The 25,770-nt window shown below is 35.2% G+C and overlaps 1 protein-coding gene across 2 annotated transcripts in view; it reads right to left on the reverse strand.

Moving 5' to 3' along the window:
• hyd (E3 ubiquitin-protein ligase hyd) overlaps positions 1-25,770 on the reverse strand; it is a 670,489-nt gene that overhangs the window by 557,399 nt on the left and 87,320 nt on the right. For both annotated transcript variants that reach the window (XM_090375987.1, XM_090375986.1), the window contains exons 4-5: positions 18,387-18,558; positions 4,899-4,958 (exon numbers count right to left, since the gene is read on the reverse strand). In XM_090375987.1, the coding sequence (XP_090232113.1) occupies positions 4,899-4,958; positions 18,387-18,558 (232 nt within the window). The remainder of the gene's footprint in view (positions 1-4,898; positions 4,959-18,386; positions 18,559-25,770) is intronic.

A 25,770-nucleotide genomic window follows, 5' to 3' on the forward strand; every position in this document is an offset into this window, starting at 1 on the left:
ACTCAGAACTGCTACAAGGAATCATTAAAATGCTAAGCATGACTTGGGATAATTTGTTATATTTCAAGCTTCCTTGTACATTTGATGGTTTCCCAACCAAAAAACACTGTACATCATTCTTTCTTCTTTCATAATAGCATCTGCTTGGTTCTCACTGAAACTGACAGCACTGATGCTGCAAAACATCTACTGCTTCATCTTTAATGACACCAGGAAGTACTGGAAATCTGTCCAACCCCGATCGAACCCCAGTCTAATCAAGAAGCGAGTGCTACGCGCTGCTGCTCCTGCCCACCTGGCTACACTACACAAGTCCAATGAAATGACTACATAACAGAAAACAACACTATTATCCCATGTTCTATTTTGCAACACAGAATACCATGGCACTTCAATTTATAAACGAAAAGAAGCAGAAATTCCAAAATTTAAAAAAAGAAAAAAAGAAATTACAAATTTAATGTAGTTTGATTATTTTTTTGTGAAAAGAAAAAGACGAAGCTTTAGCAAAAAACAAAAAGAAACTCTGTCACAAACTATATCATGACTGAGATATGGAGGGGTTAGATCAGGTAAAAAAAACAGATTCTCCACCGTAAATCCAGGGAGTTGGCAGCCCTCTTGATTTGCAATGAAATTCCCTTGAAAATCAGACTAGAAGATCACACTGGCTTCAGCTATCTGATTTTAACATATAACAGCTGAAACAGAAGAATTTCTGGAATTTAAATGCAGAATTTGATAAAAAAAAAAAAAAAAAAAAAAAAGCAATCACATAATGCATAAAAAAAGTAGAGGTTATTGTTGCATGAAAATAGTAATGATGGGTTTTATTTACAAACATGGTGAATTTACAAATCTTACAGAACACGAGAATCACGGCAAACTTCCGGAAACTTACCTGACAAACTCGTTTCCCACAAAGTAGTTTCTCCCTGTATTCTCGATAAACAGATGATGGTGCGTGTTATCAGTAGTGGCAATAGAAGTCAATAACGATGTATTGATTCTTCTTTTTTTTTTTTTCTCATTATTAAAAGCAGATTATTGGAGTTCGTGAGTGTAATATCGTCGTGACTGAAATTTACTTACGGGTACACCCTCCAGACTGTGCCAGTTTTAGGGTGTTTACCCCCCCTTCCCGCTGTTTTAAAATAGGAAAAATACTTCTACAGACGGTGCACTTTATCAGTAGTGGCAGTAGAAGTTGTTTTCCTATTTTAAAACAGTGGGGGGGGGAATAAACACTCAAAGACTGGGGCAATCTGGAGGGTGTACCCATAAGTAAATTTCAGCCCACTCTAATTTTTGCAAGTTAAAAAAAAAAAAAAGTAAACTGCAGCCATTATCAACTCACTGCAGGATGGAAAGCTCCTCAATAATTCATGCTGAGGGAAATGGACCATAAAATGCCACGCAATCCAGTGTCGATCGACCATATTTAGCAGTTAGGGGCTTGAACCCTGGTCTACTCAAAAAAGCATATACTACTGCACTCCCACTCCTGACCACTTGGCTACAGAGGCCATTTGCAAGTATTTGCTACGGAGGCCTTTTTTGCAAGTATTAAACAGCAAAAATAAATTTCCAAAATACGGATACTCTTTCCTTAAAAGGTATGTACAATTATGCATAAACAACACTTGTTTTAATGCACAGCCTATACATCGGGCTGTGTGACTATTACGGCAGCAAAAATAAATCTCAGAAACCTTTGTATTGTGTGCGAGAAATTAACCGACTTTATATATTTCATTAAACAATCCTTAAGAAGAATAATTAATTGTTTTAAAATCATTTCAGGGTACATTCTTCTCTGAAGCATTTTATTGTTATTCTCTCTCTCTCTCTCTCTCAAATTGAGAACATACGAGGGGTATCAAAAGGTTCGTACCCTGAAATAGATAAAACATCAGTAGGAAGATGCGTTTTTAATATAAGTTTTCTACATATTCAATAACTAACACATGAAATTTCATTCCCATAGGTGATCGTACACCAGAGGTGGAACCTGGAATCTGAGGAAGGATGCTGCGACAAAGTGGAGTATCGAGCAGTGATCAAGTTCCTGGATTTGCAGTGCAAGAAAACACAGGAAATTTATGAAAAAATGAAAGCTGTATATGGGCAGGATTGTTCATCCTATGACACCATAAAAAAGTGGAAACAAGAGTTGCAGTGCGGTCGTACAAGTGTCTTTGACGAGCCAAGAGAAGGAAGGCCATCAACATCCACAGACAGTTGCAAAGGTTGAGCAGCTGGTGCTGAGTAACAGACGTGTGACAATTCATTTCATCGTAAATGCAGTGGGAATTAGTTATGGGTCTGCCCACAGCAATTTACATGACCAGCTGCACATGTCTAAGGTCTCCGCACAATGGGTTCCAAGATTTCTGACGTCTTTGCAGAAGCAATGTCGAATGCAATGTTCTCACAAACTATTGGATTTGTGTAATGCAGATGTTGAGAACTTTATTGATCAGTTGGTGACAAATGCTGGGCATACCAGTATGATCCTGAGACTAAATATATGTCAAAGCAGTGGAAGCACACATCCTCCCCACCTCCCAAAAAAGACAAAGACCACTCCATCTGTGAAGAAAGTGATGTTGTCCATGTTTTGGGACAGATAAGGGGTTATCATGACAGATTACCTAACTTATGATTCCACACTTACTGGAGAATACTACAGAAATCTTTTGAAAAAGTTATGCGATGCTTTGAAGGTGAAAAGGCATGTTAACCAAAGGTGTCCATCTTCTGTCAGACAATGCACTGGCCCACACAGCCATTGCCACCACCAACTTTGTTATCCAGTGCAGCACCCACACTATTCCTCTGACCTAGCACCATCACACTGACTTCTTGTTTCGAGAAATTAAGAAACCATTGCATGGATGCCGCTTTGATTCATCTCAAGAAGTCTTCAATGAAGTGGAATTGTGGTTTCAGGCAAAAAGTGAGGACTTTAATGCCTTGATCATAATCAAGGCATTAAAAAACTGATCAATAGATGGGAGAAATGTGTTACTTTGCATGGAAAACACATAGAAAAGGATTAAAGTTCCTGTGAAGTTTCACCTTTCTAGGGCTATTATTTCTAGGTTAGGGTACAAACTTTTTGATACGCCCTCGTACATGTAGTGACTTAAAGATATACAGTACTATCTGCATTAGGAAATCATGTTTTGTATTGTTCAGTATATACACATATATTGCAGATGTATCTTGAATAATTTGCGCCAAGATGCACATAAAATCCTATATTCTAGGTTGGGAAATGGTAGTGACTTAGAAATACATTGCACTATGAATAATCAGATATTAAATTAACGAATGTATACTGTATTAAGAATGGTGTTGCTGAGTTGGATCATTACATTAGTTGCAGCATCAAGCCTATTCCTATATTTTGTTTTTGTTGAAGCATAATATGAAAATCCCATTTTACATAGCTACATTTTAGCAAAAGGAAGATGAACACAAAAAGCCTTTTGTACTCTTGAATTAAACTGCTTCAAAAATCATTTAGTGAAAATTTGTTGAAAAGTTTTGTTTCGGTTGAGAGGCATACCAGTCATTCCCATAATCCTGCAATAATAATGCAACTGGTTTGGTTTGACTGTAACTGTAAATGGATTTTGAACGTGGGCACTATCATTAGATGGAGGTAAATATTTTAATAGAGTAGAGGTAAAGTCCCTTAAGTGCTGTACAATGGCACTGCAATCAAAAAAAATCAGAGACTAGAAAAAACAATTGAAGTTTTCTTTTAACATACAATAACCAAAACTGCAATTTCATTAATAATGATGAAAACAGTCATATTCTTTCCTTGAACTGACAGATTCATCTCATTTAATTTATAAAATTCTGCAAGGCACACAAGTCAACAGCCAAAAGGAATTTGTCAAACAATCAGACAGTCAAAATGAAAATCAACAGTTCCCAACATAACTCAAAAAGTCTTAGTAGAACTTGACCTCATGAAAACCACTCACCTCTGTATGCAGAAGAAGCACTATGTGCACAGCACCCATTTCTTTGCACAAAAGTTTAAATAGTAATACAATTGATAATTCATACAGCCTTGGTCTAACACAGTTTTCATAGATGTAAGCATTTTTTTTTTAAGTGCTAATGCACATCTGTGTAAAATGCAATGTCTTCTGATACTTTCTGGTACCATACTTTTGATCTACATTAGAGCCACAATGATTTTTCCAATCACTGTGCTGGAACCATCACTATATGCATCAACACATTATTCCCACTGAATTGCACATGCTTTTGCCTAAAACTGTTGATGACACTGAATATTTCTTCACCAGCAGAGTTACTTTGCAACTATTCACATAAGAGCAAGTCCTCTTGAACAGACTTGTTGAATCTATAAAGGCCAAACACAAGGAACACAGATCAAAACTCTTTTGGCATTGAATAAGATATTAATATGTGTAGCCAAATTGTAGATGTATTTATTTTACTGCAAGTACTAGCTAGATCAATCAAGACTTTGGTATTCTGAAAGTCCTTACTGGTAAAACAAAACAGATCAATATGTATTTGTAACTACTGAATACAAACTTGAAATTCATAATTTATATAAATGACTGTTTAAAACAGCACTTCAAAAATCAGGATATTCAATTCAATGAAGGCCATAAGGATAAAAAAATACAAGTAAATTTAACTAAATGCAGCAAAGCTGAAAATAACACTTTAATAGTAAAAAGCCTCTGGTAATAAGATTTATTTTTAATTATCCACCTTATATTAAATTACGGAATCATTTATAAGGGCATTATAAAAACATTTCTGAAAAAGATTTTAGCTGTGTAAATAAAAATATATTTAAATATCTAGTATTTTAATTTTGAAATAAAACAAATGCTTACCGTCCTTTGTAATTCACGAATGATAAGGTTTCTAGACTTCCCCTGGAGAACAACCTGAGCCTTTTGGTAAAATAAAAATAAATTCTTACTTAAAATGGCAAATAAGCATTAATCAAAACACAAATACCTAAAAATCCAAATAAGACATAAAATTCCAATAGTGGCATTTCAATAAGGTTGCATGAAAAAAATTCAACTTATCATCCATAAAAAAAATTCAAAATAACTTTTATGATTTACGGGCATATGCCAGCAACTATTTATTATATATGTTTATCAATCACCACATCAGCCTTGTATTTTGTTTTTCTTATAAAAACATTCAAAGACCTGAGTTATTTTCCAAAAGGGAAAAATTCTTTGTGGTTACTCTGTTTAAAATTGTTAAAATAGTCAAAAAGCATTAATTTTGAAAAAAAAATTACAAAATCACAGATTTGATATAGTACCTATTTTGTTATACTCTGCAACTCAGTTTTTCCAGACAAAATTCATTGTTTTATTGTTCCTATAAATATTTTTATTTAATAGGCTCTGTAATCAAATGAATGGATGAAAAACAGAAGTTTACTCTATATCAGAAGTTTTTCTGTTGGTTGGATTGTTGAGAATAAGAACCAAGGAATTTGAAGCCATGAAGTGCCATTACTGCATATTTCTTGTAATTTGTTGTCAGTATCATGGCCAGCCTTCTGCATACCAATCAACGGTTAAAGATCAGCAATTATTGCACTGTTCATCTCCCTAATATATGCAAAGTCTTGCTTGAGTAATTTTAAAAATAACAGGACAGATGTGACAAGACAGTTACTGAAATTGTTTGTTTACCATTTTATGTGAAGTACAGTTGTTTATTGTTTACATTATCAATGGATGGTTTTGCTATCACAGAGGTAAATTAGGTAAGGTTTGTTTCATGTCTGAATCATCACAGTAAATATAAATAGATAATAGATATATATCTAATATACATATGTTTTAAATTTATTAAATATAAAATACAATTAAATTAAATTAAGAATAGTAAATATTATTAAAAAAATAAGTGCCCATGCATAAGGCTGAATTTTTGTGCACCGAATGAAGTTTTATAATACAGATGATGCTTCTTAATATTTAAACAAAAATATTCGATCCCCCTCCCTTAAACAAAAATTTGAAATTAAAGAAAATTAATGCAGAAGGCATTTTGCTTCTCTATTCTCTCAAGGGGTTCCAGTCTACAAAAGGCTAACTGAAATACAAAACCTCCGCAAAAACTAATGATTTTGTTCAGTGGCATAACTATGCCAATGCAGCTGCACTGGGGCCCAAGCTTGAAAGGGGCCAATGAAATCTGGAAGACAGATTCATTTCTCAAGACAATTAATGAATTCATTAATAAACAAGCAATTTTTTTTTTAAATTAAATGTAACACATTCTTATCAAGCCGGTAACTGGCCGCCCAAGTATTATTTAGATCAGCAGTTCCCGACCTTTTTTGACTTGTGAACACCCCTTATCAACAAAATATTTTTTATCACGAACCACTAAGCCTATATTCGCTGAAATTGTATAATAGTTCTTAACTTTTATTATGTAATATTTCCAGTAATACATTTTTATAAGTGATATTGTGTAATAATATACAATTATTATTAAGTACCTATACATAACAATGGTCTTTAAGAATGAAAAAAAAAAAAATTAGATGGAAAACATTTATTTCGCACTTCTTGACTTTATATTTATTTTTATTTTACTTCATTCTATCTTTTTTTATTATTAGTTATAATTTTTATACCTTTTATCACAGCCAAATGGTGCAATACATATTGGCACGTTTGCAACCAATCTCCCCCCCACTAACATCCTGTCGCCCATGCTTGCTATGTAAAAGTGTGTGACACAAACACAACTAAATATAAATTTTGAACTGAACTGCATAAATTAATATTAAACTATTTTGTAGTTTACAAAAATATACATATGTAAGTCTAAGCAGATGCCATTACAGAATTTTTAGTGCAAAACACTTTGGCTAAATGATGTGGGTTCACGAACTACTAGTCGGGAACCACTGTTTTAGACTGATGCCACGCTTATAGAAATACAGTTGGACCTCGCTTTAATGAACGTCCATAGAGAGAAATTTTCTATGTAGCAAACTTTTTTGATTTCCCCTTGGTCATTACATTTAAAATAGTTTTCCTATAACGAAGAAAATTTCCATATAATGAACTGATTTCAAGAGACCTGGATACGCATTGTTTACACCTCAAGCCTTTAGGCAATAAAGCTGATGCTGTAGAAAGCATAAATTAAGAGCTCAAAGGATTAAGCATTAATCCCTTTAGCTTTTAACAGCTAAAGGCTTTAATACCACAAATTGAGGGCTAAAACATTTTACAATTTAATGGTGCCTGTAAAACCCTTCAGGAGGAAACTGGCCAACCAGAGCACGGGATAGAAAAAGATGACAGTTTGGGAGAGGCCTATGCCCAGCAGTGGGTCAGCAATGGCTAAAAAGAAGTAAAACTATACAACTTATGCACTACTATGCTGAGAAGGCCACTGGTCAGCTGTCCACAGCCATTGGCAAAGATTATGGCATATTCCCGACATTGGCTCTGGTCAACCTATTTTCCACCGTAAGCATCCTATTAGAGAATTAGGAGAGAGTGATTTTCCTTTATCCCAAAAATTCATCTGTTGTTTCGAAGAAATGAGTCATCCACACTTTCACTAAATTTAACCTGTCTCTGTTTACATGATAGCTGCAAATGGTCCCTAATTTCAGCTTTGTTTTAACTGTGTGCAAGTAACCTTACAGTATCTAAGAGGAAATCCTTGAGCGTGGTATGAAAAGGTGGAAGTGCTTAATAATGTAGATCGCAGTGTTAAAAAAAAAAAAATTGCTTTAAAATTTGATGTCCTTGCCAGTAGTGTGCCAATCATTCTGAAAAACCCTGTTTCGATTCTCAAACTGTTTAAGGAAACGGGACCCAGTCAGAAGCATGTGAAATTATGTCTTTGGGAAGATCTAAATGAAGCAGTGGATGAAGGTGATCTGAGACCAAAACATGCCGATATCAGGGCTCTTGATAAAAGAAAAGGCTATGGAGTATGCATCTTTTCTGGGGCACAAAATATTCCAGGTCAGTTCTGGTTGTCTGGACAATTTAAAGAGCATCATGGCTTACTCGAAAAAGTTATTTCTGATGAAAGTGAAGTTGCAATCAAAGAAAACTATACCCACTGGAAAGTAACAATTTTGAAAAAAATTATGGAGGGCTAAGAGTCCAAAGCCATATTCAACGTTGATGACACATGTCGATTTTTTAAATGTTTGCTGAACAAGATACTGACTTTTAAAGGTGATAAATGTTTAGGTGGTCAAAATAGTAAGGAGAGAATTACACTCTTTGGTTGCAAATATGGCTGGTAATGAAAAACGGAAGCTTTTGGTAATAGGCAAAAGTAAATAACCCTGATGTTTCAAAGGAATAAAATCTTTAGAGTCTGACTACAACTACAAGAAAAAACCTTGAATGACAAGCGAAATTTTTGAGCAGTGGATTTTAAATTTCGATAGAAAGATTACGAAAGAAAACAGAAAAATGGCGTTGATTGTCGACAACTGCCCACCTTCACTCGGTAATTTCGAAACTTACAAGTGTGAAGCTTGTTTTCTTCCTTCTGAATAATTCATCTTAACTGCAGCCAGTGGGCCAAGACATTATCAAGATTTGAAAATGCACTACCGAATGCACATACTGAAAAAAATTATACTGAGAACAGAAACCAACCAACCTATAGATTCTATTAGAGATTTGTGGATGTGCAAATCAGAGTTGCCGAAAGTGTGGAGTAAAGATGTGAAGGAAACAACGATTAAGAATTGTTTCACAAAAGCAGGTTTTGCCAAAATGCTAATTAACAGAGATGAACTACTAGAAGACATTTGAGCAACCCTGGGAAGAGTTCCAAGCGAGGTTTGATCGGTGGAGAAATTGTTCTTGACGAATTTTTAGCAGTTGATAATGATGTCATAGTAACTGAATAACCAAGTGACTCCAATATTTTGGAGCATATTTAAAGAACTAGTGACAATATTGACGAGTTAGATGAAAATGAGGGCAATATTAAACCTTCCAAACAAATGTTGGCAGCATTTGAAACTTTGCATTGAGGTCTTCAGTGGGAAGAAAATGCAACAGAAAATATATCTGAGTGTTTAAAGTTTAAACAAATGCAAACGTTTTTATGAAGTGTACAGTAGAATCCAGTGGACAACAAAAAATAACCAAATATTTTACGAAATAATTCTTAAAAGTGTACTAATAAATTGTGGACATCATGTAAGTAGTCACTGCTATGTATTAATAAATTGTTTTAAATTGTTAGAAAATTTATTCATTCCCACTTCTTTCCCATCTTTTACTATATTTCTGATTAATAGTATTTATTATTGTTGAAAAGGTCATATTTCTTTATAACGAATTTTTTCAAGATAACGATCGATTTCGTGATATAGAGGTCCGAATGTACAGTAATACCCCGAAGTTACGACGAAAATTGCTTAAGTTGAATTTGCGTAAGTCGGAGTACAACTTTGCATATAAATACATATATATTTTGTTTATTATTTTTATTTTTTTTTATGAAAATCCCAAACACGAAAGGTGTCAAAACCTATAGCACTTAGTACCGTGCATGGGTTGAAGGAGAAGTATGGGGGGGGGATAACGTAAACTTTGCTCTAGAGACTAAACATGGGTTTCACCACTTCAAGCCTCCAATAAGCAAAGTGGTGGTATTTCACCGGTTGATGAAAGTCATCTACCACCTTAACAAAACCACTAGTTTAGAAGAAAAATATTTAATAAAATTACAGTTCTTTATACATATTAATACAAAATATGTATTAAAAAAATAAATGAGTTACATAAAAAAGTTATTTCGATGTCGATGGCTTCATAAAATCTAACAAATTCGTCTGACGACACAGCGCCTTCTTTTTTTCACACAGGATTTCTTCGTAGCAAGCTAATAATTTTTTTATTCCTTGCTTTGTAGCTATAACGCTTTCTTCGCTGGAGTCTGTTTTCTAAAATTTTTAAGCCCTTTTCAATTGAGCTGAGACCTGTCAAGCTTGCAATTGTCATGTGCTTTTCTGGTGGAACTGGGTCTGAAGTGTCGGATACTTCAGTGACGTTTTGCTCACGCATCTCTATGAGCTCATTCATTGTCAGCTCCTGACTATGTGAATCCAACAGCTCGTTGACATCATCACCATTGACTTCTAAATCTAATTGGCTGGCAAGATAAACAACTTCTTCTATCACATGAACAACATTATCAGTTTCTGGCGTTGTTTTCATCTCGGTTTTCAAAAAAAATGGACAAAGTTATTTCCAGCCACCATTCAATGTTTTTTTGTGAATTTCATCCCAAGATTCTTCAATGATTCTTACAGCATCTAAAACATTGAATTGTTTCCAAAAGTCAACAGATATCTCACTATTTTGTCTCATAGCTTCATTCAGACGTGCAAACGAATGCCTCGTGTAGTAAGCCTTAAATGTTTTGATGACTCCCTGGTCCATCGGTTGAAGCAAGTTGGTTGTGTTTGGAGGCAAAAACACAACTTTCACACATGGGTCGAAATTAATTAGGGTGGTAGGAGGGTGACCGGGTGCACTGTCAATAAGAAGCATCACTTTAAATGGAATCTGTTTAGACTTGCAATAACATTCGACTTCGGGTATAAAGTGGTGACCAAACCAGTCCTCAAAAACGGAAACTGTCACCCAAGCTTTATGATTTGACTTCCAAATCACTGGTAAACTAATTTTAGATATACCCCTACCAAAAAAATCAAGAACCACGTAACTCCGAGTTCGCGGGGTATTACTGTATTAGTAAACAGATAGTCATGAAATATTCAGAAAAACCAGTGGCAAATATACATCACAGTCAGATTTTATTCTAATGTTGGCGAATTTATTTTACATTTTTTTTGTGTGTGTGCATATGCTGATTGTTGTCGAAAGGCATCGTGTTTTATTTCACAATACACAAATTTGTCAGATAAATGTCTAGCTGTGGCCACTGTTGTCGTTTTAGCGCCTTTCGGCTAGATTTACCTTTTATTTTCTTTTTTTTTTTTTTTTATATGAAGCGAAAAGTTACAGTTTCATTAAATTTGTGTTTGAGGTTCATTTGCCGTTTTAACAACAACATTCTACCCTTGTCTGTTGCTTTGTTTCTATATAGCCAACAGAACCCGGACTTTGTCACTGACCATGAATAATATATTTTATAACCCTTTTATATGTATCTGTTCTGTATTCGTGTGGTGGGAAAATATGTTGCATTACCAACAAATTTGTTGCATTTGTAGACACATATGAAACAAGAAAGCAATCTCAGATAGCATCAGCCAAATGAAAAAAATAAATAAATAAAAACCTTCCCATTTCACCCATCCATTCACTTGAAATGCTTGTCTAGTTCTGCCTTGAACTTATTTAAGTAGTCGACTTCCATTACACCAGATGGAAGTTTGTTCCATCAATCAATCACATGCTGGCTAAAGGCAAATTTCTGCCCATCTATTCTACAACTGTCTTTCCTCACATCAGGTGAGGAATCTGGGCACGAGGAACAATCCTATCAGCATTGAGCTTCCTCAAACCATTCAAGGCCTTATACACCTCAATAGTCTCCAGACACTGCAATTTGCAGAACTTAAGCCTTTCTTGATAACAGCAACCCTTTGTTCCATTCCCCAATCTCATTGCCCTTCTCTGCACTTGCTCCAGCAGCTCTACATCCATCCTAAAATGAGGCCTCCAAACCTGTATGCAGTACTCAAGGTATGGCTTGACCACTGTTTTATTCAAGGAGACAATCACCTCCTTATCCCCACTAGCAAAATTCCTGTATATCATTGACAAGATACCATGCGTTACTCTTGCAGCCTGTCTACACTGATCAAAAAACTTCATATCTGACTGCACAATTGCCCCCAGCTCCTTTTCATTCTTCACTATTCTGAGTAGCACTAACGTACCACACAGTTGGTACGGTAATCTGGGGTTACTGCTACCCATATGCACAGTACTTTATATTTGTAAATGTAACTTCAGCTGCCACTTCTCAGCCCATTTGCTCAACTTTTCTGGATCCTGTTGTAGTAGTGAACTGTTATTACTGTCATTAACAACCCTGTCAGCTTTCATATGCATCGTCTGCAAACTTGGACATTAACTCTGATATATACCTTCAATATCACTGATAAATACAGAAAACAACAAGGGGCAGCACACCGAACCCTGGGATAACCAATAATAACATTAGTCCACGAAGAGTAGTGTCCATTGATTACCACTCTCTGTCTTCTTCCATTCAACCATCATTTATCCATAGTATCAACTTGCCTTAATGCCATACTGCTCCAATCTGTACAGTAGTCTTTATGTGCAACAAAAGCTTTCCTAAATTCCAAGTATATGATATCAAAATTATTTTTTGCATCCAATTCCTTTGTGACCACATCATAGTACCCAATCAAATGTGTCAGACAAGGCTTCCCTTTAACAAACTCATTCTCTGTCTGAACTATAACTGCAGTCTTGTCTAGATGATCCTGCAGTGCTTCTTTAACCAGTGACTCCATCATTTTCCCTGGAACAGAAGTTAGACTAACAGGTCTGTAATTACTCGTCTCCCTTTGAATTCCCCTTTGTGAATTGGGGGCACATTTCCAGTCCATGGAGTCCAAGGAAGCTCTCATAATTATGACTAAGGGTTTGCTTACTTCCTTTGCTGCCTCCATTAATATAACTGGATAGATACCATATGTCCCAGGTGCCTTTCTTATGTTTAACTTCAATTTCTCCTCCACTTTTCTCTCAGTTATTACAAGATTATCGAGCTTACTGCCAGAGTTTAATTCACCTCTGGCATTCCCCTCCCTGAATAACTCCTCGTGTGTGAATGTAGTTGCAAAATATTCATTTAGTTTGTTAGCTATCTTAGCAGTGTCATCAAGAATCGAACCATCAATATCAAGTGGGCCAATCTGATTTATCTCCTTCCTTCTAGAGTTTACATAAGTAAAGAAAAGAAGTCTTTGCTGTTTTTCTTTGCATCCTTTTCCAAAGATTCCTCATAATCTGCCTTCACTTGCCTAACCTCCTTTGTGACTTGATTTATATATACTATTGGATTCTATATCACCTGATAATTAATTTATATGCATCCCATGTATTTTTCTTCAATGCCACATCTCAGTAGTTCATCTGACATCCATTTAGGTCCTAAGTCTTAAACAGCATTTCTTAATTGGTATGAAAAGCATAGTAGCTTCCAAGATTGCTTCCTTGAATGCCACCCATTTAGAATTTTCTGTTGGTAACATCATCAAATGGCCCCACTGTATAGAATTTAAAAACTGTCTGAGACCACTGTAGTCACCTTTACAAAAAGCAAAAACCCTTTCCTTTGCCTTTGATGGTAGTTATATCTTTAAGTAAATCTCACATCAGCACATTGTGAGCACTGCCACCCAGTGATTCCTTTGTCTGCAGATTCTTAGTTGCAAAGTTACTTGAAAGAGAAACTGGGAAAGCGAGAATGGGAAACGAAACAAAAAAAAAATTTTCATTTGTTTTATTGGCACAGAAAGGAAGTTCTGCAGCTGTTATCAATCATCATGTACTATTCTGTGATTCTAAATTTTCAAGCGTAGTGATTCTACATTTTCAAGTTTTTCAGAGCACAAAAAAATTTACCCATTACAACCATTGTTTTCTAATTTACTTACATCTGAAGATGTAAGTAAATTTATTATTCTAGTTTCCATCAGTTTACATGATGGACCACTCAAATTATGAATAATCCATGACTTCAGCAATCGTCAAACATTATCTAGTTTTGATACTAATATAGATTACCCATTGCCAAAGATTTATTTATTTATTTTTACTATGCTTTGCATTTTGTTACAATTTGACAGAACGATTTGTAATAATATTACTTTTTTTTTTTTTTTTTTAATTGAAAATTTGTTCAAGGATCATTTACAGATTAGAGAAAAATATAATATGAATTTCAAAAACTTACAAGTCCACAATCTTTTTTTTTTTTTTTTTTTTTACTTTTGTGCTCAGTGAACAATGAATACGGACCTCTGAATAAAGTATGCATTGATTTGCTTTATGCATGCAATGCAATATTAAATTTGTAGTGATTCTATTGGTCAGTCAGTTGGTTGGTTTGACTTTTAATGGCACTTCAGCAGCTAAGGCTATAGCCTCAATGTGCTGTAATGATTCTGTAATAAGTGATTTTATTAATCTATGTAAGTGAATTTATTATTCCAGTTTTCATAAGTTTACATGATGGAAATGGGTATAAACTTGAAATACCTAAGAGGACAAAGGGTACAATGGCGCTGATGCAATGTGTGGTAAAGTAAAAGGCTTGAAAACGAGAGTTCTCAACAAGTATCCATCAGCACTCTATGTACACTGTCCTTCCTATTGTCTGAATCTAGCCATAAGCCACGCTTTCTCTATAAAATATATAAGAAATTGCACACTATTCTTCCTTCATTTCACCAAAAAGAAACAGTCTTCTTTGGGAATGGATTGGTAAATTATGCCCTGATACAAAAAGACAGAGATTAAAGCAGGTATGTTCAACCAAGCGGGTCAAAAGACATGAATCAATCATTGTATTTGTAGAAATATTCAAACCTGTTGTTTCTTCTTGGGAACAAATGACTGAGGAGTGGAAAGATAAACAAACAACAGTAAATGCAGCTTTATTACTTCATTCAGTAAAAAATCCTGTGTTTGTGATTGCATTACTTTCGAAATAAACACGTATGATGATGATGCTGAGTTTGACAAAATTTATAGTACAGCTATTAAGTTGGTGAAAGATGTCATCTCTGAAAATGAATAGAATGTTGATCTCTGAAAATGAATAGAATGTTGATCTCTGAAAATGAATAGAATGTACCTGAGTAGAATGCGTCAGTCACCTTCAATAGACTTAGGAGAAGCAGTTAAAATGGCTGAAACTAATTGAAATACTGAAAGAAACACGTAATGACATTGATGCAGAGTTTGACAAAATTTATAGTACAGCTATTAAGTTGCTGAAAGAGATCATCTCTGAAAATTACAAAAGTCCTTTGCCCACAGAAACAGAATGCCAAAAATTTCATCATAACTTCCATGAGGCTACTCCAGAGTCACTATCAAGTCACCTTATTTATATCTTTTTTAGACTATGAAATTTTGGAATCACTGACATCAAAAATTATTGTTAATAAAAACTTATGAGACTGATTTGCAGTGCAGTATGAACGTAAATATTTTAAATTCTAAACTGCTACTGTGGAGGGATAAATTCAAAGCCTTCAAGACCAAATATTTTGTCTTGAAGGCTTTGTTTTGTTTGTAAATTTTAATAAATAATTTTATTATTTCAAATTGTATTATTATTTTAATAAATAATTTTAATGTGTACATGAACTAATATTATTATTCCTTTGTTTATTTTGTTACCTATTTCAGAATTTCATTTACTTTGAGTGTAATATTGTTTTTTTCTAGTTTGCAATTTTTGTTTGAGCATAATTTTAGATACACATACTTCTATTATTCTTTCCTTTTAAAATTTTCTTACATATTTCATAACCTTGTTTGCTCCATGTTGTATTGCCAAATGTTTGGAAATAATATATTATTGTAATTTTTTGTGATTAATACAAATTATTATTCACGTGCTTTCCTAATATTCAAATAAAGATAATCAGCCAAACATTATTTGTGAGTATACGTGTTCCTAGATCTATCTAAAAAAAAAAAAAAAACACTCAAAAATCTGGTCGCCATGCTCCCCCTTACGATGATAACTGGATATGCCACTGGTTATCTCTATCTTCTTTTTTAATACAGCATTCACATTGCAAAATGAAAGAATACAAAACTAACGACAAACTTAAAAGATGACCACAAGAAATCACTTGTTAGCAATTTCCTACACTCATTGGCATAATGAAATTAACTTTGATTAGAAGGTTCATTCCATTATACAATACGTACACTGTATGTTTATCGATATGTATGTTTATTAATTTGCCAATCACAGATAAAGATTAAAATGTTACAAGCTGTAGATAATGGTGTGTGCTCTAAGATTGACATCGCTAAAAGGTTTGGCATTCCTAAAAGTATACTGTTCCCCATTCTAAAAAGTTTGAAAAGGATTGAAATTTAGAAAAATCTGCTGCTGCACTAAGTAGAATGCAAGAATGAAAGGTGAATTACCCAGATCTTGAAAGGGTACTACTTAGAATGGCAATGATGAAGCATGCAAAGCAAAAAAATGTTCCTGTACATGGAAATTTTTTTAAAAACTAAGGATGAACTGACTACACTTCAGATGAATATTGAACATTTCAAAGTGTGCTGATGGATGGTTGCAGAAATTTAAGAATTCTCATGGGCTGTCTTCAAAAAAAAAGTGTGCAGCCATCGATGCTCAAACTACAAAGGAATGCAAGGAGAGTCATTTTAAAAAGATTTCACTGACATGTGATCAGAATGACATCTTTAATGCTGATGAAGCTAGGATTTTTGTTTTCCTAAGTTGCTACCAGATAAAATGCTTAAATTTAAAGGTAATAAATATAGTGGCCGGGGGGGGGGGGGAAGAGAATATATATATTACCATTCTCTTAGCAGCAAACATGTCTAACATAGAGAAGCTCCCTTTCTAACCGGTGGAAAAGGACAGAAGCTCCAATGCTTTTAAGGTTTGAGGATGTTGCCAACTATGTATCCAGCACACCAAAAGGCTCTTGGCTGCCATCAAAATTCTAAATTGAATGAGTCAGAGACCAAAAGGCCTGCAAGGTGAACAGGGAGAACAGAAAAAATATGCTTTTTGTAGATTAACTGCATCCCTCATCGATAAGTGAATGGCCTACATGCAATCACTGCTGAATACCTGCCACCTAATATGACATCTGCTCTTCAGCCACTTGAACAAGATGTAAACTAGCTATTAAATAAAAGTGCTGTTTCAAGAGCAAAACAAAATGTGAATTCTACATTCTGCAGCCAATGTTTATGTGTTTCGGCATGGGTTATGATTGACGAAAATGTGATCACAAACTACTTTAAACATGCCGGATTTGTTTGCCTTCAATGATGCAACAAGTGAAGTTCTGCATGCTTTGTCACGAAGAATAGTCTGATAACAGTGAAGAAAATTTTGAAGATTGCATCATCACTTAAACTTGTGAAACTAGTTCTAAGTGAAACACTTGGATGCGGACAGTGCATATTTCCAGACATGCAAATGAAGAACTCATTGTAGATGCAATGGAACCTGCAATTAATTGCTATCATGCACCTTCAAAATCCTCTTTTAAAACATGCTCTGCTACTTGAAACAGGGCATTTTAACAGATTATTTTAAAGATCAAAAACAAGTTCTTGCCTATGGTTAGGCCTTGTATATATGCAGGTACGTACATAACAGATAATACTGTATATATATTTACTACTATATACAGTATTTACTGTACATGTGTAATTTTAAAATTAATTTTACTAAATTATACAATCAATGTAAAATATATAGTCTTCCTTTTCTTGTTTAATACCATCTAAATTATATTATATTATATTACAGTAAGCACTAAAACTTTTATTTGTTCTTTAGAGTTTGTGAACTACGGATATAAGTCAGTTTTTCTCATTTCCCTGGGGGATCACTATAAAGAGCTTTGACTGTAGTTTCATGTTTACATTTTAGGTATATAATGTTTTTTCTTTTTTCCCAGAATTAATGAATGATTTCTTTTACTAAAAACAAGTGTTAAAAAAAAAAAAAAAAACATTTTTAAATTTTTTAATCGTTCATTAAAAAAATAAAAATTTGCTGGTGAGCTGGGCAGCTGCCTAGAGTGCCAACATGGCTGAGCACCAATGTATTAAACATTTATCCAAGGAGAGCCAAAGAGTACATACATGCTTCAATGACATGCAATAATTGGAACCATTTGAATGTTTCACTGTTTCATCATTGGCACACACACACTGTGGTCCACAGATAATTCTATGAGGATCTGTAAGGATGTGGGAAAGTGTAATTTTACAGATTCTCCCCACCCCCACAGAATTACCATCAAGTGCATGATTATTTAAGCTAAATAATCAAAGGGGCAAGTTCAAATTAGGAAGATTAACTGATATAAAAATCAGGCATTTCCCAAGTTGACATATTTTATTATGAAAATATTTTGTAAGTATACCTACTGTTTCAGTACAAGTGTAGTTAATTATTTCAACTAATTATACTGAGAAAAAAAAAATCTGATATCTGATGATTAGCATTTGTAGTCTAAAAAATCTAAGTGTTTGATATCAAAAAACCTTGAAACAATACTTTTCTTTTCTTTTCTTTTTTTTTTTTACCTGTGAAACTAATTCTTCAGGAACAAATGGTGCTGGAACTACTGACCGAGATGAGCCCATAATTACTCCTGCACCTCGACCTCTGCTACTAGTTGTTCGCATGATTCTACCCCTGTTACGGGTCGGAGCCCTTGATCCTGACTGGGAACTACTAGTACCTTTCAGATTTAGCCTATTATAATCAACCATACAAATAATATCCATTTAAAAAAACAACATATTATGTATAAACTCATAAATACATATGCAATAAATAACTTTAACAATCAACATTACTAATACACATTAAAAGCAAGAGCATAAAATATAACAAGCTGTAACTTTTACTTGTTTGTAGATCTGACAATTAATTCAAGAAAAAATTCAACCCTTTGGTAATTCCTGGTGTTGGCACCAATATTGTTGAACTAGCCACCATATTGTAGTCGATAAGAAATAGCGTAACATATATATATATATATATATATCTCGAACTAATAGCGTAAGGTATAACGTAAAACTAGATAGCGTAAGGTATACGTAAGGTATAAGTTATACGTAAAACTAGATAGCGTAATACAAAGCAATGTATTAAGAATCTGTTAGCTTTATCAATAAATCAAAAATATTATTAATCTTATTAAATTTCATTGTTAATTAAATTGAATTTAAACAGAAATCATGACCCAGACTACAGCTGTGAAGCAAAGATCAGACTAGTGATAGTACTGTGACTCGAGGGGAGAAAAAAAGGGGACTATTCTCCAACGCGTCACAGTCTCAAAAAATATGCGAAGTGTGAAATGTTTGCAGACCTTTCTAAAATGGGACATGATCTAGCCAAGGAGGATGCCTTTGTGTATGCTAGGTGTCTAGAGTGTCAAAAAATTAGGCACCAGCTCAGCTTTCTGATGGGCGTCTATGAGAGCTTGAGGTTTAGGGTAAATGCCCTTGAAGAGATTAATATGAGGGAGCCCATCAAGCTCTCATCTGCCCAGCTCAATGGTAGAGCTTGCTCCTGTACATCAGGCAACACAGAGGCAATCTCCAAGGCAGAATGTGCTGGTCCCACAGGAACTAGTTATTGTTGGTGACTCCACGGTCAGAGAGAAGGGGAAAATACTATGCAAGGATAGGTGGAACAGGACAAGGGTATGGCTGACAGGGGCAAAAGTTGATGATGTTGTAGAGAAGATATCTTTTAAGGGCACAAAAGGTGATATTGTTGTACACATTGGAACAAATTATATTAAGAGTAAGAGATCTGCAGATTTACTCAACAAGTACAGGTCAATGTTGAAAAAAAGTCAAAAGTCAGGTTGAATGTGAAAGTGTCTGCAATTCTGCCCAGACATAACAGGATGGAGTATATGATGAAAGCCTTGTCGATCAATTTGGCCCTGGAGAGATTGTGCAAGGCTCAAGGAGTAGAATTTTTTTTCAGCCTGGTCTGTGCTTGTTGACAGGAGAGACAGCTTCTACAGTGATGGGGTACACTTAAACACAAAGGGTGCAAGAATATTTGCTAATGCTATTGAGGCAGTGTTAGGTGGGTCAGAAAACTGCTAGCTTGGAGGGATAAACAGACTATAAAGTTAACAGTGGCCGCAGGCAGATGCAAAAGTGATTCTTGCACTGCTTCTATTAGAATGAGCAGCAGCCTGGAGAGCAAGGCAATGGAGATTTCCAGGACTACTGGGAAGCATAGTGGAACAAGTAAATACATGGGCTATGTTAGGGTAACTAAGAGTAGAAACAGGTGCATGTATACTTGCATGTACCCAATGCTAGGAGTATAGTTAATAAATCTGATGAGCTTGAAGTGCTAGTCAAGACATCAAAGGCAGATATTGTTGGGATATCGGAGACGTGGTGTCACACAGACATAAGCAGTGCAGAATTAGAATTTAGGGAGTACAATGTGTACAGAAAGGATAGACAGGACAGGAAGGGAGGAGGGGTTATGCTGTTAGTTAAGAAACACAAAATCTAAGGAAGTGCATCCAACTGATGTTGGTGGACAATGCAATGTTGTTGAGTCTGTTTGGTGTGACATAAACACTGGGAAAGGAAAAATGAGAGTAGGTGTGTGTTATAGGCCTAATGAATCTGATGAATATAATGAGCAATTGTGCAGATAAATAGAGTGGGCCAGTAAATCAAAATGTCTTATAACGGGAGATTTTAACTTTTCAGATATTGACTGGAACTTGTGGGTTGGTTACTCACACACTAGCAAGACTTTTGTGGATTTATTGGATGACTATTTTCCTACAGCAACATGTTCAAGAGGCAACCAGATGGAGTAATACTCTTGATCTGAATATCAGCAGTGATTATTCATGCATTAAGAATTTGCAGATAAAGGAACCACTGGGTGAAAGTGATCACAATGTACTGACGTCAGAATTACTTAAAGATGTAACTGCCATCAAGGATAAAGTGAAAGGTTTTTGCTTTCATAAAGGTGACTACAGGGGTCTCAGGCAGTTTTTAAATTCTGTACAGTGGGATCAACTGATGACGTTGCCAACTTTGAATTCTAAATGGGAAGCCTTCAAAGACTTAATTTTGGAGGCAACTAAGCTTTTCGTTCCAACTAAGAAATACTATTCAAGGTTCAGGCCTAAGTGGATGTCAGATGAATTAATGAGGCTCGTAGCAGAGAATAAAAACATATGGGATGCATATAAAGTATCAGGTGACAAAAGCCTATGGCAGATATAAGCTAGTCTGTAATCAAGTCACAAAGGAGGTTAGCAAGGCAAAGGCAGATTACGAGAAATCTTTGGCAAAAGATACAAAGAAAAACAAAACAGCAAAGAGTTCTTTACTTATGTTACCTCTAGAAGGAAAGGGATGAATCAGATTGGACCACTTAACATAGATTGGTTGACTATTGATGATCATGATCATTCAGTTTATCATGCTCAGGTAGCTGATAAACTGAATGAGTATTTTGCATCTACATTCACACGAGGAGTTATTCAATGAGGGGAGTGCCAGAAGTTTATCAAACTCTAACAGGGAACTAAGTGATTTTATAATAACTGAGAGAAAAGTGAAGTTAAACATAAAAAGGCACCTGGGGTGGACGGAATCTATCCTGTTATATTAAAGGAGGCAGCAAAGGAAGTAAGCAAATGTTTAGCAATAATTATGAGAGCGTCCTTACACCTAGGAGGTGTGCAAATGTAACACCAATTCACAAAGGGAGTTTAATAGGTGGCACAAGTAACTATAGATCTGTTAGTTTAACTTATGTTCCGGGGAAAATAATGGAATCAACAGTTAAAAAAGCATTGCTGGGTCATCTAGACAAGACTGCAGTAATAGTTAAAACACAGCATGGGTTTGTTAAAGGGAGATCTTGTCTGACCAATTTGATTGGATACTATGATGTGGTCACAAAGGAACTGAATGCCAAAAATAATTTTGATATCATATACTTAGATTTCAAGAATGCTTTTGATACTGTTGCACATGGAAGACTGCTGTACAAATTGGAGAGGTATGGCATTAAGAGTAAGTTGATACAATGGATAAAGGGATGGTTGAGTGGGAGACATCAGAGAATGGTAATAAATGGACACTACCCTTCGTGGACAAATGTTATTAGTGGAGTTACCCAGGGTTTGGTGTTGAGCCCATTGTTGTTTTGTATATTTATCAATGATATTGATTAAGGTATATCAGGTTTGATGTCCAAGAAGTTTGCAAATGATACAAAGGTTTGCAGGGTTGTTAATGACAGTAAAGACAGTATGCTACTCCAACTGGATCTAGATAAGTTGGGAAAATGGGCTGAGAATTGGCAACTGAAGTTTAACATTGACAAATGCAAAGTACTGCATATGGGTAGCAATAACCCAAAAGAAACATACCAACTGTGTAGTAATACACTCAGGGAAGTGGAAAGTGAAAAAGACCTGGGGGTAATTGTGCAGTCAAATATGAAGATAGCTGAGCAGTGCAGACAGGCTGCCAGGGCAGTTCATGGAGGTGATTATTCCATTATACAAGGCAATGGTCAGACCATACCTAGAGTACTGTGTGCAGGTCTGAAGGCCTCATTTTAGAATGTAGAGTTGCTAGAACAAGTACAAAGAAGGGCAACAAGATTGGTGGAGGAAAAAAGGGTGCTCTTACCAAGAAAGGCATTAGTTCTGCAAATTGCAGCACCTGGAGAGTAAGCACCTGCGAGGAGATCTGATTGAGGTATATAAGGTCTTGAATGGGTTGGTTGGTTGTTTAAGGATTTTATGGCACCCTTGAATGGGAGGAGCAAGCTGAATGCTGATGGGATTCTTCTTCTTGCTCAGATTAAGAACCTGAGGGGGCATAGATTCAAATTGAGAAAAGACAGTTGTAGAATAGATGTGTGGAAATTTGCCTTTAGCCAACAGGTAGTTGATTGGTGGAACAGACTTCCATCTTTTGTTGTGGAAGTTGATAGTCTAAATAAATTTAAGGCTGAGCTAGACAGGCATTTGGAATGAATGGAGGGATGAAATGGGAGGGTTGTTTTTTTTTTTTTTTGGCTGATGCTGCATAAGCTTGCTTTCTTTCAATGTATGCCTCTACTAATGCTAATGCAGGGTCAAAAATGAGCCCATGCATTCATTTCAATATGACATCTTGGAACAAGATGACTGCTACACAAATCATAAGTCACATTCACACTGCCCATTCTGGAACTAGCCAACTCTAAACAAATTCACCATACAAGCTGGGAGGATATGACGTAACTGCCATTTGAATTATAAGCATCATGCACTTCAAATTATATGTTTACAGTCTTATCCAAATAATATTTACAGTACAGTGAGCAGGGTTGTCAAGAATTTTAAATTCCATGATGCAAGAAAATGCTGTCCCTTTCACAAAAAAGGATCTGTGTTCACTCTGCTGTCTCCTGATATCTGGCACCTGAATTCCACTTTCAGATTTATATATCAACACAGTTCTACACGAAAATACATAGATGAGGACATTTTCATCTTGAAAACAATTTCAATCAGATTTTTAGTTTTCAAAATGAAATTTAGTTTTAACTCCTAAAAAATTTGAATGTCGATAATCAACCGGTACAACAGTTTTAAGTTTTAAGTTTCCAAAAAATAATTATCTTATTTGTGGATGAGATTTTATATTTAGAACAATTATGACATCATTGAACAGGAGAAAAAAACGACAGTACTTAAAAATGTTCACGTGCATTTGTGCCAATGATGCGTCAAAACATTCGAGTGGAAAATAATCTTTGAAACTTCTTCATTTTATGAAGGTTGGTTTTCCTCTTTTGGTTTCTCAATAACTACAGTGTTCATAAATATATTTTATTTCTGCAATCAGTAAGGTATTACTGATTAGAATAACAAATTATCAATCAAAAATCTGTTGGTATCTGCAACATGTGTCAAAAATCTGGGTATAAAAATCTGGACAACTAGCCAGAAAAAAAAAAAAAAAAACTAGTCATATTCAGAATCACCATAACCAAATTTATAAACACCAAGAAACGCAGATAAACAGCTCATATTTGAAAGGTTTTACGTGTCATTATTACTATTAAAATTATACAGAAAATTATATCCTGATCACTTGACTTTAATTACAGCAAAACTTGTTATAGGTGCATTTGTGTTTGTGCATACATGCACGTGCACACAAAATCTTAAATTTAGAAGTAAAAATAGTAGGTAAAGTATCAGTTAATACTAATGCCATCACACAAATAACTGAACATTATATTTGTCTACAGCATCAAGATAAATGTATTAAGCAAATAAAGGAGTAAACTTTGTACATGAGCAGCAGGTATATGTAACAATCCAAAACTAGACAGACTGTGGTTGACTCCTATTTTTATATTTATTCAAATATTTTGGGTTTTGGATATCTGTCTGCTGGGTTAGCAGACAACATACAGTTCAAATTTCCCTTTTATTGCCCCAAAAATTAAAACTGGATTTCAAAATGATTGGAACCCATGATCTGTATTTACCACTTTTTAGCATAAATTCGAAACATATAAGGAGTTAGTGAGCTCCCAGTGACACTGATTCTACAAGGCCAAACATTCATTCATTAACACATTTATTTTATAAACATAAAATTTTTTATTTTTTTATTTCGAGCACAGTGTACATAGTAATTCCTTTATGTAGTTAGCAAAACATTGGGTGCTCGTATCAGTAACGGGGAAGAAGGTACTGATTCTGGTAGCCAATATATGCCTTTAAGTTGCCACCAACATACAAGGTGTCCCTTTTGATTGTCTCAGGGGGGGGGGGGAGATCAGTACACCAGAAAAAGTTAACTTTTATTGGGAAAGAACTCAAAACAGTATGTAACAAAAAAAGTCAGCAGACATCTTTTTGAGTTCCTATGGTGCAACATAAAATGTCCAAACAATACTGTGTGTGTGTGTGTGTGTGTGTGTGTGTGTGTGTGTGTGTGTGTGTGTGTGTGTGTGTGTGTGTGTGTGTGTGTGTGTGTGTGTGTGTGTGTGTGTGTGTGTGTGTGTGTGTGTGTGTGTGTGTGTGTGTGTGTGTGTTATGGTCTGGCAAATACATTATGTTTGGAAAGTTCATACCTTGATTCTTCTCAGTTTCTGACTTCTTACAGCCTGCATATTGTATGCCATAACATTAGTATTACAAAGCCTAAATGATGCAAGGAAGTGAAGCTTTTCACCTACCAGTAAAAATGGTAAGAGAAACAAAAGCGTAACCTCATTCATTTTACCAATTCCCTTCAGGATTTTATATACCTCAATTACAAGGATTGTTTTTTTTCCTATTTATTTTCTCCGAAAATTTTATTTCAACAACTATGCCTTTTACATCAATTAATCCTCAATCATTAATAAACACTTATTATTCCACAAAGTCACCATAATTTTCTATGTACTTCCGCCATATCTGAGTCTGACACTATTCCAATCCTGTAAAAGTTAGATTAAAATTACTGTTTAAAAGTCCTTACTCTTGCTGTGGAGGGCTTTGCAAACTGTGCTTAAGCTGGTTGTCATCCACAAAATGGGTTCCACAGAGTGCATCCTTCAGCGGGCCGAAAAAGTGATAGTCGGAAGGTGCAAGATCCAGGCTATGAGAGGGGGTGTACCCCAGTTTCCTTAGTGCACCAACAGTGCTCATGTGTCAGCATTTTCAGGACCCACTGGGTGCAAACCTTGTTGTAGCCTAGTTCCTTTATGATGGTTATCAGAGGTTTCCCTGTACCTACTACATCGCACAATTCACATGTTGTGATATGGAAGTCCTCTTTGATCAGCACATCAATCCTGCTCTTGCCTGTCTGTTGATGTTACTGGCCAGCAGCTTTGGGGTTTGTCAACAATGCAGTGTTCTTCCCAGGACCAATTGAATGGGCACACAGCCTG

The sequence above is a fragment of the Mastigoproctus giganteus genome, chromosome 6, assembly GCF_048544385.1.
Source record: "Mastigoproctus giganteus isolate SK-2022 chromosome 6, ASM4854438v1, whole genome shotgun sequence".
In the NCBI taxonomy this organism is placed as follows: domain Eukaryota; kingdom Metazoa; phylum Arthropoda; class Arachnida; order Uropygi; family Thelyphonidae; genus Mastigoproctus; species Mastigoproctus giganteus.